Source organism: Hoplias malabaricus, chromosome 1, assembly GCF_029633855.1.
Source record: "Hoplias malabaricus isolate fHopMal1 chromosome 1, fHopMal1.hap1, whole genome shotgun sequence".
Classification (NCBI taxonomy): domain Eukaryota; kingdom Metazoa; phylum Chordata; class Actinopteri; order Characiformes; family Erythrinidae; genus Hoplias; species Hoplias malabaricus.
The window spans coordinates 14669349-14683938 of record NC_089800.1 but is presented as its reverse complement, the minus strand read 5'-3'; the positions used below and the strand labels follow the sequence as shown (position 1 = coordinate 14683938).

At 41.2% G+C, this 14590-nt stretch overlaps 1 protein-coding gene across 4 annotated transcripts in view; it reads left to right on the top strand.

Moving 5' to 3' along the window:
- The window catches only part of dip2ca (disco-interacting protein 2 homolog Ca), a 120179-nt gene that overhangs the window by 66063 nt on the left and 39526 nt on the right, over positions 1-14590 (top strand). For all 4 annotated transcript variants that reach the window (XM_066646843.1, XM_066646844.1, XM_066646842.1 and 1 more), the window contains 5 exons: positions 4387-4521; positions 6960-7079; positions 7243-7440; positions 11673-11764; positions 12355-12465. In XM_066646843.1, the coding sequence (XP_066502940.1) occupies positions 4387-4521; positions 6960-7079; positions 7243-7440; positions 11673-11764; positions 12355-12465 (656 nt within the window). The remainder of the gene's footprint in view (positions 1-4386; positions 4522-6959; positions 7080-7242; positions 7441-11672; positions 11765-12354; positions 12466-14590) is intronic.

Below are 14590 nucleotides of genomic sequence, written 5' to 3'. Positions count from 1 at the left end.
TTGCTTGATTTATTCTGTGGTAATGGGGTTTCTACTCAGTCTGCTTTTAGATGCTCTGTCCATGATGTCTGCGTCTCTGTGTATTAATGTCCTTTTCTGAATCCTGTGCTCATTTCTGTGTGTTTGTATAATTGTTGGTCTAACGTTTCATTAATTTCCTAAATCTCTGCTTGTGCTGTATGTCTTCATTTGTATGTGCATGCCAAACTAAGTGTATTATATGTTGAGTCATTTGGACTGTTAAATGTTGTGATATGTCTGAAAATGTACAGAAAATATGGGAATTGTGAACAGATGTTTGATGATGTTCATGTACAGTGCAGTGCCAAAGGCACAGTCCCCCACTGGGTAATTCAATTTCCAGTCAAAATGGCCATTAAGCATGAGTTATGTTTTTGAGGAGAGATTTTTAAAGAGATATTACATAATCTTCCAATCTAACTGAAAGTTTATTTGAAAAAGTGAATGTAAGTGTCTACATAAGAATGGATGCTGTATTAAAAGTACAGTGTGGACATGGTATATACCGATGTTATACTTCATCTGTGTTGAGACTTCTGGGTCATTTTCTGTTCAATGTCATTTGTCTTTTTTCTTACATCTTCTGATCTTTCATAATAGTGCAACCCAGCAAAGACACAACATGCCCAACATCCCCTCTGGATCTTAACGTAACGTAGTAAAGTTCACTGATCATCACATTTATCTACCAATTTTGGGACATACAGTGTAACATTTCTATGGTACAGCTGAAGGAAGCTGCAATGGAAGAAGATGGCTGCCAGTTGGCAGATGACAGACGGCTGCCAGCAAATACCAATCAAAGCTGTTTTTGGTGGATTGATATTACATCATACAAGATACAGAATCTATATCAATAACCTTTGAGTTTGAGGCTTGATAATAAGGCCTTTGACTGATCCAGTCTCCAGCAGCTGATTTTACTCCCAGATGTTCGTACCATATGACTAAGAAGTGGAGACTCTCCTCCGGCTCCTGAGAACTCCTCTGGGCTCAGTGGGAACTCATTAGCGCCTGCGTCACTGAGGGAGAAAGTGTGAGCGAGCGAGTTTAAGCAGTTGCCGGGCTATTTTCAGTCTTGTTACGTAAGCAAAGAGGCTGCTTGGTGTTTCCTCTGACACTTCTGCCTGTTGGGGCGGGTGGTGTGGGGAAGAGGTAGATGTAGGGCAGAGGTGTAAAAGCAGTGCTCAGCCTCATCTTTTTGGCTAAACAAGTACCTAGTTAGCATCTGTGAGGTGCAGATCAAAAGGTTGGAAAACAAATGACAATTGTCAATATATATTTCTGTGAAGATAAGATATAATAAAGAAAATCTGGCATAAATATATATTTTTTGCAGGTGAATCATTTACATGAAGAGAAGAATTTATACACTGCTCTCTGGATAATCCCAAGAGTATTCATATAAAAGTGACTGTCTCTTCCCCACTGGTGTTGCTTCATTTAGACCTATGTGTTTATGTGCTGTAATCTATGTTCTTTGATGCATATCACATCAAAATCATTATCAGCAATTCATTCATTTACAATGATGGCTTTAGGTGTAAGCGATCTTATGTTAAACAGAGATCAGAGGTGTTGGCACTACGAACTGGTAAAACTTTTTGCTTGATTGGGATCAGACAGGCTCAGTAGAGTTGATCCTGAAGGTGGCTAGTAAATGATAGGTTTAGCTAGTCTTTATGCTGTATGGCCTTGGCTGTGGTTTGTCAGCTGCTATCTGCCCTACCCTGCCATCTCACTGAGATGCTAAGCTCTGTGCTGCAGGATTGACACTAATTCTCCTTTGTTTCTGGATGCCGGAGAGTTGCAAGAAATCCTGATTTGTCTCCAGCTGTAGCAACTGTGTGAAAGTCTGGTTTTACAGCCACTAAGAGGGTGCCTTAAAATTACCGGGTCTTTGCACAGCTGACATTATGGATCTTCTCCAGTGGTTTAAATTCTTGGGAGTATAAAGCACATTTTGTGGTTCTAATAATGAAGCTAACTTGGCTTGCTTCTATCTTTAATGTAGCATTCCATCCAAGTTTGTTGAGTTCCAAGTTTTCCCATGTTGCCCACTGTTCTTGTTTGGCCTGAGATACAGCTTTTGCATTTGGCAATGCCCTGATTTGCTGTCATACCTCAGGAACTACAAGATTTTTCTGCTAAGGCGATGTTGCTTTGTGCCAATTTGGACGATTTGTCAGAAGGCCTATAAGGTCGTCATATCTGAAAGCAGATTTGGCTTGCTCCGCAGCAACAGACAGGGTCCACCTTCTCTCAGTTGTCAACCCAGGTGTAGTTCCTCATATCCCAACATCTTGAGAATCAGCAAGGGTCATGTCCCACTTCACCTTGGTGCTTTTGAATTCTACCCTGAGGCTAAAAACAGGCAGTTCCACTTCACCATTCTCTTACAGGCCAGTATTGCTGAGGCAACATCCTACAAGTCCTAGAAACGTCTTTATGTAGGAGCTGATTGTTCTCTCCAGCTTGTAAACTGAATCATGTAAACTGTCAGGGGCCACATCAAACATGGAGCTTGCCAGGAAGTAAAGTTTTGTCTGTACTGACCAAACCTTTTAAGACTAAATTTTGAAGGATTAAGGACTCCATTTTGAAGACGGATTATCCTGAAAGGTTCTTTGAAAATATAAGAGTCTCTTGAAAAGCGTTGAAGCTGTAATGAAGGCAAAGTATGGACATAAATAATATTTTTTATTTTCTGAAGCTGAAAGAAATGAAATATTTTGTGCTTAATGGTCATTTTGGCTGGAAATGATAGAAAAAATATGTTGTCCCTGATTTTCCGCCTGACTACTTAATGAATTTAAGCCACTGATCTAAATAGTCAAGTATAGATCAACATTTATGCCGGTTGCTTGGCATAAGCAGAAGTAAAATTTTTCTATTAGTTTAGTAGAATTTAGTTTAAGTAGAGGGTAGGGGAAGGGTGGTGAGTCTGATGTAGGGATGGCAAAGCTACCAAAGTTAGAGGCTCTACGTCAGGTAGTAGGGCCAATAAAAGCATAGTCTTACTCACCCAAACAAAACCCCTCTCTCTTACAGTCTGTACCTCTGTCTCATTCTCTCACTCTCTCACACACTTTTACTTTCTGCCTTCAGCCAACTACCAGCAGCAGCCCTGACTCACTCCCCTCAGCCGTATGACTAATACATGCATTTTTATCAAAGATTTAATCCAAATAGAGAAATGATGTAGCAGAGCTGCTGAACGAAATTACACAACCATTGATCAAATCAGGCTACCCCCCCCCCCCCCCCACAACCCCCCAGATTCTCCATTTTGTGAAATGCAGCATTTGGGATAAGCCTCTATATTTAGTTATGATGTCAATGTATTAAACAGGACATTTATGTAGGTGGCATTCTTGGTAATGAAACTCTGGAATGGCCAAATTCAATCCAAACCTCTCGTTCGGTTTGTCATTGAGCTTGGCAGACGCTCTTGATGTTTTACTGCCAAGGTGGCACGTCTAGCTCAGACTTCATTGACATTCTACACCTGTACATCTTCCTTTTCTTTCTCTCTCTCTCTCTCTCTCTCTCTCTCTCTCTCTCTCTCTCTCTCTCTCTCTCTCTCTCTCCCTCCATTCCCCTTCCAATGCCCAAATTGCAGACCTCTCTCTCTCCTCACCTAGCTGCTCGATTGGGGTGTAATGGAGCGAGCATAATGTTGGACAACCAGTGACAGTTTACGAGCTCTCAGAGAGCCCACGGCGTGACCAACCAAACGTTACTTTTTCAAAGGAAAAAGAAGTGAAGGTGCCAGATTGATGGCCACTGACTCACCTGTGTACGGCACTGGCATCATAACTGAGTCGTCCAGGGGCCGTGGGCACTGATACGATAGAAACATTCACTCTGGAGGAGTCTCTTTAATGTATTAGCAAGACCTGCTAGGAACGAGTGGTGAATAATAGGCCATGGACATCTGAGGATTTACAATCAGCTAGAGAGAGACAGAATGAGGAGAGTGAGAGAGAAAGAGAGAGGCTAAAGCCCAGAGGAGTAACAGAGTGGAAGTAAACGCGACTGTAATTATGGAGAGGAGAAAAAAAATCCTCTCCTCTGTGTCCTCCATCTCCTCTCCATCCATCTACTCTTCAGACATATGCACATCTCTTTTTTTGTTGTTGTGAGAAATCACTCTCCCTCCCCACTCCCTCCCTCCTCTAGCACTCATTCCACTGTCTCTGCTCAACAGTGTCTGAGGGTTTCTTTGTAGGAAAGGGATGTGAGGCCACCCTAGGCTCTGTTTCTCTCTTTCTTTCTCTCGCTCTCATTCTCTTCTTCTCTGTCGATGTCTGTCTCTTTCCTGTCCTCTGACATCTGATCCATGTGTTTTCCCCCAAAACCCAGAGAACCACTCAGCCCCACCGGATGTCACCACCTACACCTCAGAGCACCCAGCTCAGGTGGAGCGTCCTCAGGTGTCCACTGTACCGCGGACCACACCCAAATATGGCAATGCTGAGCTCATGGAGACCGGAGATGGTGAGTCAAACATCTGTCACTGTCCAGTATGAGCTTCTAATGATTATTTAATTTTAAGCTCATAACCATTCAAGGTAGACCCAAAAAACTAGCTCATGGAATCACATGAACAGTGAATAAAACATCAGTAACTTGCTCATATGAGCTTCTAGAAATAATTAATATTTTACACCCATAACCCTTCATGGAAAACACAAAATGGTGCTTATTTCTGTCATTAAACGCTTTCTTAGTAACAACAGATTTCTCAGCACTTGCTGTATTTATTTGATGTAAAAAAACATGCTATAACAAACTTAAATGCAAAACATATTGTAGCTTCCAGTTGATGACACAGAGCTTAAACTCAAATAAACAAACATCACTCATTTCTGCACTGGGAGTCCTTACGTTCCTTTCGTAATAAGATATCGCCATGCCTACGCTCAAACACTAATGTGGTACTGATCGAAAGCTGAAGGAGACATCCATTTGCTTATTTCATTCAAATTAGAGTTAATTAAACACATCCTCGGGTGAAAAAAAGGTGTTTAACATCGTCAACATTTCTGTGTGGTGTTTATGCTAGAAGATGTATCATGAATGTATAAACAGCCCGCCATGGCTGAGCATTTTCACTTTGAAACTGCAGCATCCCAAAAACAGTCACAAATGGGATTATTCAGACAATTAGGGTTTCTTATGTCATAAAACCTAAGGATCTCCCAACATAGAGGGGGCTACTAACTGGCAGCAGGCTGGTGGTGTAGAGGTTCTTGGAGCTAGAGCTAGAGGTGGGAGCCAATTATCTATGGGTAATGATTGAAGGTGAAGGTGTCAAGTTGGGCCACTTTTAAAATGACTTAAATATTTTATTCTAAAGAACAGAGAAGACGTTTAGGGGCTACGTTGACTGACTTTAATATAAAATAAATTAAAATAAAATTAAAATGAATAATCCAGCTCTCTAAAAGCTTGTCAATTTGTTAATGATTTGAAATCGATGTTGTTCCCGTCAAGTTCTTGAGGTAGTTTGTATGTGCCCTATATGCCCTGTCCATTCATTAGTCTGAGTATCCCCTTGTGCCAATGCCCAGTATAACTTATGTTACTCTTGATGTACAGCTCGGTGTGCCAGAGCCTTGAGCTGGTCTTTGTGGTGATGGATCCTCTGAGATTAGGCCATGATTGAGAGCATTGATCTGCCTCTTTTATGACAATTTAATTTGCTCCCGGGGGACGTCCCCGAGCGTCTGCATTTGACTGTATTTGTCAGAAGCATTAATCAATAACCTTCGCGGAATAGATTTGTCCGCGATGACGTGGACATCCAGGCATTATATAATAAGAAAACGGAAGAGTACGAGGCAGAAAGCAAGTCTCGCCAGCCAGCCAGCTAATTTCTTCTCTGACTTCCTTCACCCCCAGCAGCTCTGTTTACGTTTGTGTATGTGTTTATGAGTGTATGCTTGTTTGTGTTTGTTTGGGCTTCAGTTCATTCAGTTGATTCTGTGAATGGATGTAAGAGGCTTACCTCACTTGTAATTTGAACTATTAGTGGGATTTAGAGTCATAATTTATTTCTATAAGACCCCTTTTTAACTACCTCTTATAAATAAGTGCAACTGTTACTACCCAATCCTTTATGACATTTTTGGTATTTTCATGACTTAAATAAATAAACACAGTGTATTCAAAAGGTGCTAAGTTTCCATATTTGGACTGTATTCATGAATTAAGCATTTGTAAGTGAATATATAACTGAGGCACATGTTGTGCACTGAAAATAAATTATATGAAAACTCTTGATTTGTTTATAACACTCATGACAATGCAGCACTTAAGAAAAGCAGCATTTATAACCATTTACGCACTGCATAACCATTCATGCTCACAGTTAATGACTGGAGGAAGTGACCAGCAGACATTACTGCAGTGTTTTGCTGTGCTTGTTGAACAAAATGTGCTGCGAGTCTTTGTTCGTGCAAATGTAAGGGCTGTTACAAACAATTAGAATGCGTGGAATACTAATGCAACTTGTAAACAAACGGGAGAGGGGAAGAAGAAAGAACCTACTCAGCTGTTTTCTTCTCTGCTGTGCTGATGCAGTAGACTAGATTATACACGTTACGTGAAGCTGTTTGTGATGTTGTCCACTCTGGTACCCATTACAGTGAGACTGAACAGAGAAAGAGAAACCGGCTAGTGTCTTTACATACGTCAGTTTACCAAGATATCGCTTGTAATTGCTGAAAATAGTAATCACATTTATCCATTTATTGTCTGCTGATGTATTGCGCACTCATATTATGTTCTTCTACTGATCTTACTGATAGAGCAGTTCTTAAGTAAGGAGGGTACCAAACACCCAGCCTTCCAAATCTGGGGATATCTGTGGTATCATACACCAACATCTTTAAGTGTATGCACATGTATATTAACAGGTGTGTGATTTTCAGGTGTTCCAGTCAGCAGTCGAGTGTCTGCTAAGATCCAGCAGCTGGTGAACACCTTGAAGCAGCCCAGAAGGCCACCACTCAGAGAGTTTTTCGTTGATGACTTTGAGGAACTTCTTGAGGGTAGGCTGACTTGAATCCTTCTGAAGTGTCCGATCATTACTGGCTTTTAGAAGCATCTGAGCACATTTTGTAGACTGATAAATAAATAAAAATCTTTATCAATTTAGTTAGCAGACCAGATAGCAGATAATGAAAAAGTTTCAATCATGTTTTCCGGATGCAGTCCAGCAGCCGGACCCGAACCAGCCACGGCCAGAAGGGGCTCAGATGATTACCATGAGGGGAGAGCAGCTGGGTGTGGTCACTAACTGGCCTCCATCATTGGAAGCGGCACTGCAACGCTGGGGGACCATCTCCCCCAAGGCCCCCTGCCTGACAACCATGGACACCAATGGCAAACCCCTCTATGTCCTCACTTACGGTAGGACCCACCTTTGTGTGATTTCCTCCCAATATACACTTAGATTAAGGTTATTTGTCTTATCTAGGGTGAAATGAAATGCTAATCATATTACATATGTAGGCTAATATAGTGTTAGGATTCTGTCCAAATGCATATATTTTAGGAGTGTTGTGTGTGATATTCCTGCCCAAGCTGTGAATTGAACACTGCTGTGTGGAGGGCAGATGAATAACAGGTTTTATTTGATGTGCCTAACTGTGCTCATGTTGGGTGGCTCAGAGTGTGGGTTTTGTTTGTACTGATATGTGTGCATGTGTGTGAGTGCGTCAGCTGAGCTTTCTCAGTGAGGATCTGCCTACAGCGTATCACGGGTGAGAGTGTGTGAGGGTGCGAGGGCTTGCAGTGTTGACTTGCTGTGTTTGTGTTTGTGTTCTTGCAGTGAATTTATATTAAATTGTGTGAACTGCTCTCTCATCTCTGCAGTGGTTAATATGATCCAGTTGTATCTCTCTCTCTCTCTCTCTCTCTCTCTCTCTCTCTCTCTCTCTCTGTCTCTCATCCTCACTTGCACATGCACACAGAAACAATATAGGTAACGATATTCTTCTGAATATCAGCAAAGAAAGCCTTCATCCCTCCCTGTCCTTGAGCTGGGCTTTAATTACATTTTTAACTGATATGATATCTTTTTTATTTTTGTTTTTGAGGAATTTTCTCCTCATATATTAGTCATAGCTAATTATAGCCCGCAACAATCACACAGAGCCACCGGCCTTGAGAGGCTGGGGAAAATACATTCTTCCTCCAAGTCATTATTCTAAAACACTACTGATGCCATTCAGGATGTGATGCCATCAAACTACTGCTGATGTAACACCACCGAACAGCTTAATGTGCTGTAGAGCACAGCCTGCCCGGATCTGCCACATCACCTGACAGACACCCATGCTACTTAGCGCTGTGTGAATAAGACATTGTGGGGGGAGGCGGGGCAATCCACCCCTCACAGGGACCAAGGCGAACTGTGCTCTCTTGCAAGCTCGGCCTTGGATGGCTGAGGTTTCACTTGGAATTGAACCAGTGATTTCCTGATGATAGGTTGCTTAGACCCCTGAGTTACTTGGGATCCCTTTATGTGAAGCTTATCCGCTTGTTAAGTCGTGACATATCAACCTTGTGAAACATAACCTCAGGGTCCCAACCGCTGCTCAGTACGGCCAACTTAGTGATTTTGCCACTAGATTTAGTGACTTTTCAGAATTTATTGCAAGTTACTATGAAGAAAAAATCGACTAGCACCAAATCTAGCTACATTCTGTACAAACCTTAATCGATAGCACAACTCGTTAGAACACAGGAACTGACCGTGAGCGGGAGATGTGTATCTGCGCAGCCGCTCTGCTTCCAGAGACAGAGCAACGGGAGACACGACTCTCTCTCTGTGGTCCCTTGGCTCCCAGAGACAAAGCTGTGGCAGACACAGCTCTCTGCTGCTCCGCCATGAGTTAGAAACCGTTATGTATGACATACAGTGTACACTGCAAAGGGTATAGGTAGACATTTGGGGTTCTGCCGATCTCTTGGTTCAGCTGTAAAAGCCAGTGGGCTTTTTTCAACTTCTCCTTGTAATCACACAGTCAATCAGCTGTTTGCCGTCTTCGTGAACAAAATCTGATGCACTCACGAGCTACTTTCTAGTTTTGGAACAATGATTTGTCTCACGGGTATAATGTTTTTGTTGTTGGTGAAGGAGATGATATGCGTAAACCTGTGAGAAACAGATTTTTTCACATTACAGTTAAAAGCCGCTTACATTTATGAAAGCGAACCGTCATCACAGCCAAATCCGATCTGGGCAGAAAATCAGAATTGATGAATGAGGCTTGTAATGGGAACCGAACCGAGTGTTGTTTACCACCAAGTCACACTGGCCCACATTCTTTATTTATTTATTTATTTATTCATTCCCCCCACATTTTAAACTAAGCTATTAAATCTGATCATGAGCTTCAGATCATTATCAAATCAAGTCATGACGCTTGTATACTTGACCTTTTCAAATACAGATCCTGTGTCCAGATACTGAACACATCTCGGTTACTCAAACAATATTCAAATACAACACTCATCTCAACATGCTGCCCTTCATCTTCTGCATAACAAAAAAGGGACGAAGCAGCACTGACCCACCAGGGTGGAGCTACATGACGTCAGGCTGTGAAATGGAGATTAGGAGCCTAAACTACCAAGAGACAATTGTGGAAGTAAACCACAGTCTAATAGCATGCAGAAAGCTTTGATTGTGTTTGCTGATATATTTTACTGTGGGTACTGTGAACATGGGCTCCTTATGTGCAGATTGATATGAAGCACCAAAATCTCTAAATTGTTTGTTGGCACGACAACCAGTATGAAGTGATATTTATTAATTGTTGTTACTGTTTACTGGTATATTTTGAATCACACTTATTATCATTGGGATGTTAATAAACACTTGTATGGACGCTTGAATCACTGATGGAGCAGCTTCTTTTAAAGCATTCCAGAAAGCCTTCGAGCAAATCCACATTCATCATAATCATGATCAGGATATTTTTCATATTTGGAAGTACGTTAGCTCACTACAACTTGCAAAGGAATGGCCTTGCTCTCCTTTTAGGTTTTTGGATTGCTAAAATATTTATTGCATTACTGTTTTTCAACTCCACCATGTCCTCATTTTCTGTCCAACCTTGCCTTGTGTGGTCAGGTCAGGTCACTATCCAAATGACCCAACACCCTCCCCCCACCCCTTTCTCCTGCTCAAGATGCCTGCAGAGCTGTGAGTTGAGTCAGCAGGAGCTGTGCAGCACTGACTCGCAGACACACAGCAGTCCACCTCCACATACAGGCACACAAATACACACACACACAGATCCAGGATGGGCCCGCTGTGCTTGGCTGTGTGGGCCGGGGCTTTGTCTGAAAATAGAAAAGCCGGCTGCCTGTTTCTGTGGCGTCTCCACTCCTCTTTCTTCCTCTTTCTCATTCTCTCCTTCGCTCTCTCTGTCCATCTCGCTCTAACTTTCTCACACTGTCTGTCTCTCTTTCCTTCTGTCTATTTTTTCTCCTTTCTTTCTGTCTCTCTACTTCCTTTCTTTTCTGTTCTTTTCTCTGTTTCTCTCCCTCTTTTTCTTCTGTCTGTCCCCATCCCTATCTCCCTCTCTACCTCTCTCCCTCTAACTCTCCTCTGAAGCCCAGAGGGAATTTCAGGCTGTTTGGCAGCTCATTAAAACCTCACCCAAATCAAAAGAGTAATTAAGTTCACAGCGAAGGCAGGAGCAGAGTGAGATTGATATCTCTCACCCACCGCTTGCTCCACACTAGGGTTTTATACTTGTCCTCTGTGTGGGTTTACGCCTGATAGCATGAGGTCAGAAATTCAGTCAGACCCTAGAGATTTTTCTTTTAAACAGTATTTATGGTATTTTTGGCTCTTGTCCATAATGGCTGCAAAGCTAAGCTTATTTAGTGTTGGGGTTTGGTCTTAATTGTTGTACCTTGAGCCAAAGTCTTCTGGATGGAAGGAATTAGTGTTAAAAATTGAGCAACGCCAACCACAATAGGATTTTCTACATACTGTTTTACATAAAACCCATGACTTCCTGTATATGATGTATAGGCTTAATAGTGTCATAATTATATACAACTGAAACTGCCAGTGCTTGAGATGTCTGTTAAGAGGGAGACTGAAATGCATTGCACCTGAATCCAATCTTCGCACAGGTTTCTTTTGTTCTTTTGTGTGGTGTCCTGTAGGCGAAAGTATGCAAATGGCATGTTTTGTTGATTTCCTAAATAAACAATTCTAATATATTCTTAAATGGAACACAACCATAAATAAATAAAGATTTTGTTCTGCAGATTTTAGTGCACAGTTTCTTTTCATTCCTGAATATAATATATTGTAAGGAATAAATGTAGGGGCTTATACCATCAAGAATCAGATTTCATAACAAAGCATGTCATTTGACCAAAGTTGGTCAAAATTTAGCATACGACCGTTATGTTTCCTGTTTGAACTTTACTCCTGGAGTTTGGGCTACTGTTTATTGCAGTTTTACTGAACACTGGGGGTATTTTTATCTGTTTGGCATACAGGAGGTTTTAGAAAACAGACAGGGATTAAAGCACTCCAAATATGCTAGCAGTATGTGGTTTGTTTTGAATGTAATATGTTTGTGTGTGTGTGTGTGTGTTCTGCATGGCAGGGAAGCTGTGGTCACGAAGCATCAAAGTAGCCTACAACATTCTACACAAACTGGGAACCAAGCAGGAGCCCATGGTCAGGCCAGGAGACCGGGTGAGTGACCTGTGCTAATCTCCACTAAAGCCCACACTACATTTCCTTTGTTGGTGAAAATGCTTCAAATGGATTTTTAATTAAATTATTATTTCTTAGAATTTAGGAGAGAGAATATCACAGTACTTATTTTATCATGACAAAATATGTTTTCCTGTGCACATCATTAATTCACTGTGTGGTCAAATGTTTGTGAACACCTGTTCAACCAATGTTAGGTCTGGATCATACAGTCCATAAAGACCTATCCCAGAGGAACTTGTTGGAGCTTGAAGTCTTCAGAGAAAACAGTTCCAAAGCTCCACTGCCAGTGCTGGGGGTGGGGTTTATTCCTCTTTTGCTCACAGTTGCTATTGACCATGGTAACCTTAGTCTCATGTGGGCTGCCCTGGAGTGTCCCATTTAATTTTGTGCTTATCTCTGTTTCACCTTAAATCCAGACCTCATTTATATTGTCTGTTTGTGACTTGCGAGTCTCACTTGGTGTCATGGGCGCACTTGGGTCTGTCTAGCGTCAGACACACAATTTCACACGGTCTCTGTGTCTTTCAGTCACTCACTCTCTCTCTCCCTTATCGCTGTGTGTGCAGGTGGCACTCGTGTTCCCCAACAACGACCCTGCTGCCTTCATGGTGGCCTTCTATGGCTGCCTGCTGGCCGAGGTGGTGCCCGTGCCTATCGAGGTGCCGCTTACCAGGAAGGTGAGGATACAGAAAGCCTTGCAATTTGACAGAGCCTTAAAAGAATGACGTTTGTTTCTTTACACTACATTGATACATAGGTTGACTGACCACAGCCATGACTTTAGCACTGATCGTTCTGTCATTTTTCGTCATTTTTTTGTTGGGAGTTTAGCAACTCATGTTCAGTATGGTGGCTAATTGCTGTTTATGCCATGGCTAATTTATGTTCATGAAAAAATCATTAACCCCTTGAACCTTTACAGTATGTTGGCTCACACTTCAGCTTCTCTCTTTTGATTGCATTGCATCTCATAAATCTTAGTATATATAATATGTAGATGGCAAGTAAGGGTAGATATTAGCAGTAATTAACGGCCCTGCCACATGGATAGGGTGGGATTTAAGGGAGAAAATTTTTACACAATATAATACAAACCCTGTTCCAAAAAAATTGAAAAGCAGTGTTGAGTAAATTCATGTCTGCCTTATGAACTGATGAACTAGGGTTTTTTGTATGCATCTTTTCCAACTTTGAAGATGTCCAAATAGAGCTGGACGATACGGCCAAAATTTATATCACAATATACTTCTTAATTTCAGTCATAAAAAATAATAAAAAGCCACAAAATATCTGCCAAGAACTGAAACCAAGGTGAAACAAAATTGAGAGCAATGAACTGATGGCAGCGCCCTGTAATGACCATCAGACAGTGACAGATCGTATAATTTTTATTGAAACATTTTATATTGCGATATATATTGATATTGAATTATTGTCCAGCTCTACATCCAAAAAGTTGAGACGAATATTGTTTAATATTGATAATTAATATTGAATTTTAGAGTAACGTCTTACTTCATCTTTGCTTTAAAAAAAGACATAAAAAAAAAAGACAAACATATCTTCAAAACTAGATACAATTCCTAATTCATGTGTTTGGAACAAATTGATTAATGAATCCAGTTTTGAAAGCCATTTCATTTGCAGTTTTTCAATAATATAATAAAGGTCTTCAGCTGCAAAACTTTGTTTTGTTGTATTTTGCATATTTCTAAGTAGGTGACAGATTTGGGCATGGCTAATTTCATAGCCATGCTCTTTTACAAATATATATCGCTTTTAAAATATCAGTACTCAATCCTGTATTGATTTTATCTCCCACCCTTAACAATGGGAAAGGTCCCTCGTTCTGAGTGGGCAGAGGGAATGGAGTAGGGGTTTATGCTTGTTTGAAATGAAGTGCAGAATTTATGACAAGGTTCTCTTTGTTCTTACTTTTGCACAAACAACCAGAAGGGCAAGTTGCATGGGCTGCATTTTGGCAAAGTCTGCATTTTATTATTGTAAAACCAAAATGTTGTTTTTATAAACAAATATAACTTACAGGGGATGGCAGAAATGTTCTTCGCTTTGTGTATGACTGAATGGGATTGTGAATGTAGTGTGGTGTCTGCTTTGAAGTTGGACAGCAAGGATTTAATTTGAATCTTAGTTTTTGACTATTACAAGTTGCAGTGTACTCCACTCCCTGCTGTATATCCTCATATCCTCACAGCGTGGGTTCCCAGTGTGCAGTGCCAAGGCAACAGGCCTTACCATGCAAATATTAATGTTTCTCTATTATTCATACTTAATGTTAAGCATTCCGAAGACCTTATGGAAACTGCAGCTCTGAGCGGTGTAAATATTGTAGGCTGTTGTCTATTTTTGATAGCCACTGCTTTCTGTTGAGTGTCAGTCTGAACTGTGTCTTTGTTAAATGCATACGTTGGAGTTTCTGGAGAGGACAAGGGGAGGTGTGTGTGTGTGTGTAAGAGAATGTGTGTGGGTATATGGGGAGGGGAGTGGCTCAATTCTTTGGCAAGGCTCAGTCCAATCCCTCATCAGTCCAGAAATTCCAGGAAAAGGACCTTGAAACTGGCAGAACACTCTCTGGCTTCCTTTCTCTGCAACTACACACACAGTCCAATAAAACCCTGTCTGCTTTCCAGTTGAAAGAAGGTGGATATTTTTGCACTTGTTGCACACAGTCACCAGAAACACAATGGATATATTCAAATCAGAAAACAAAAATGGCTTTTCAATACAGCCCTGGTCTTCAGTCATCAAAAGAAGATTTTTCAAAATGTCCACACATTTCAA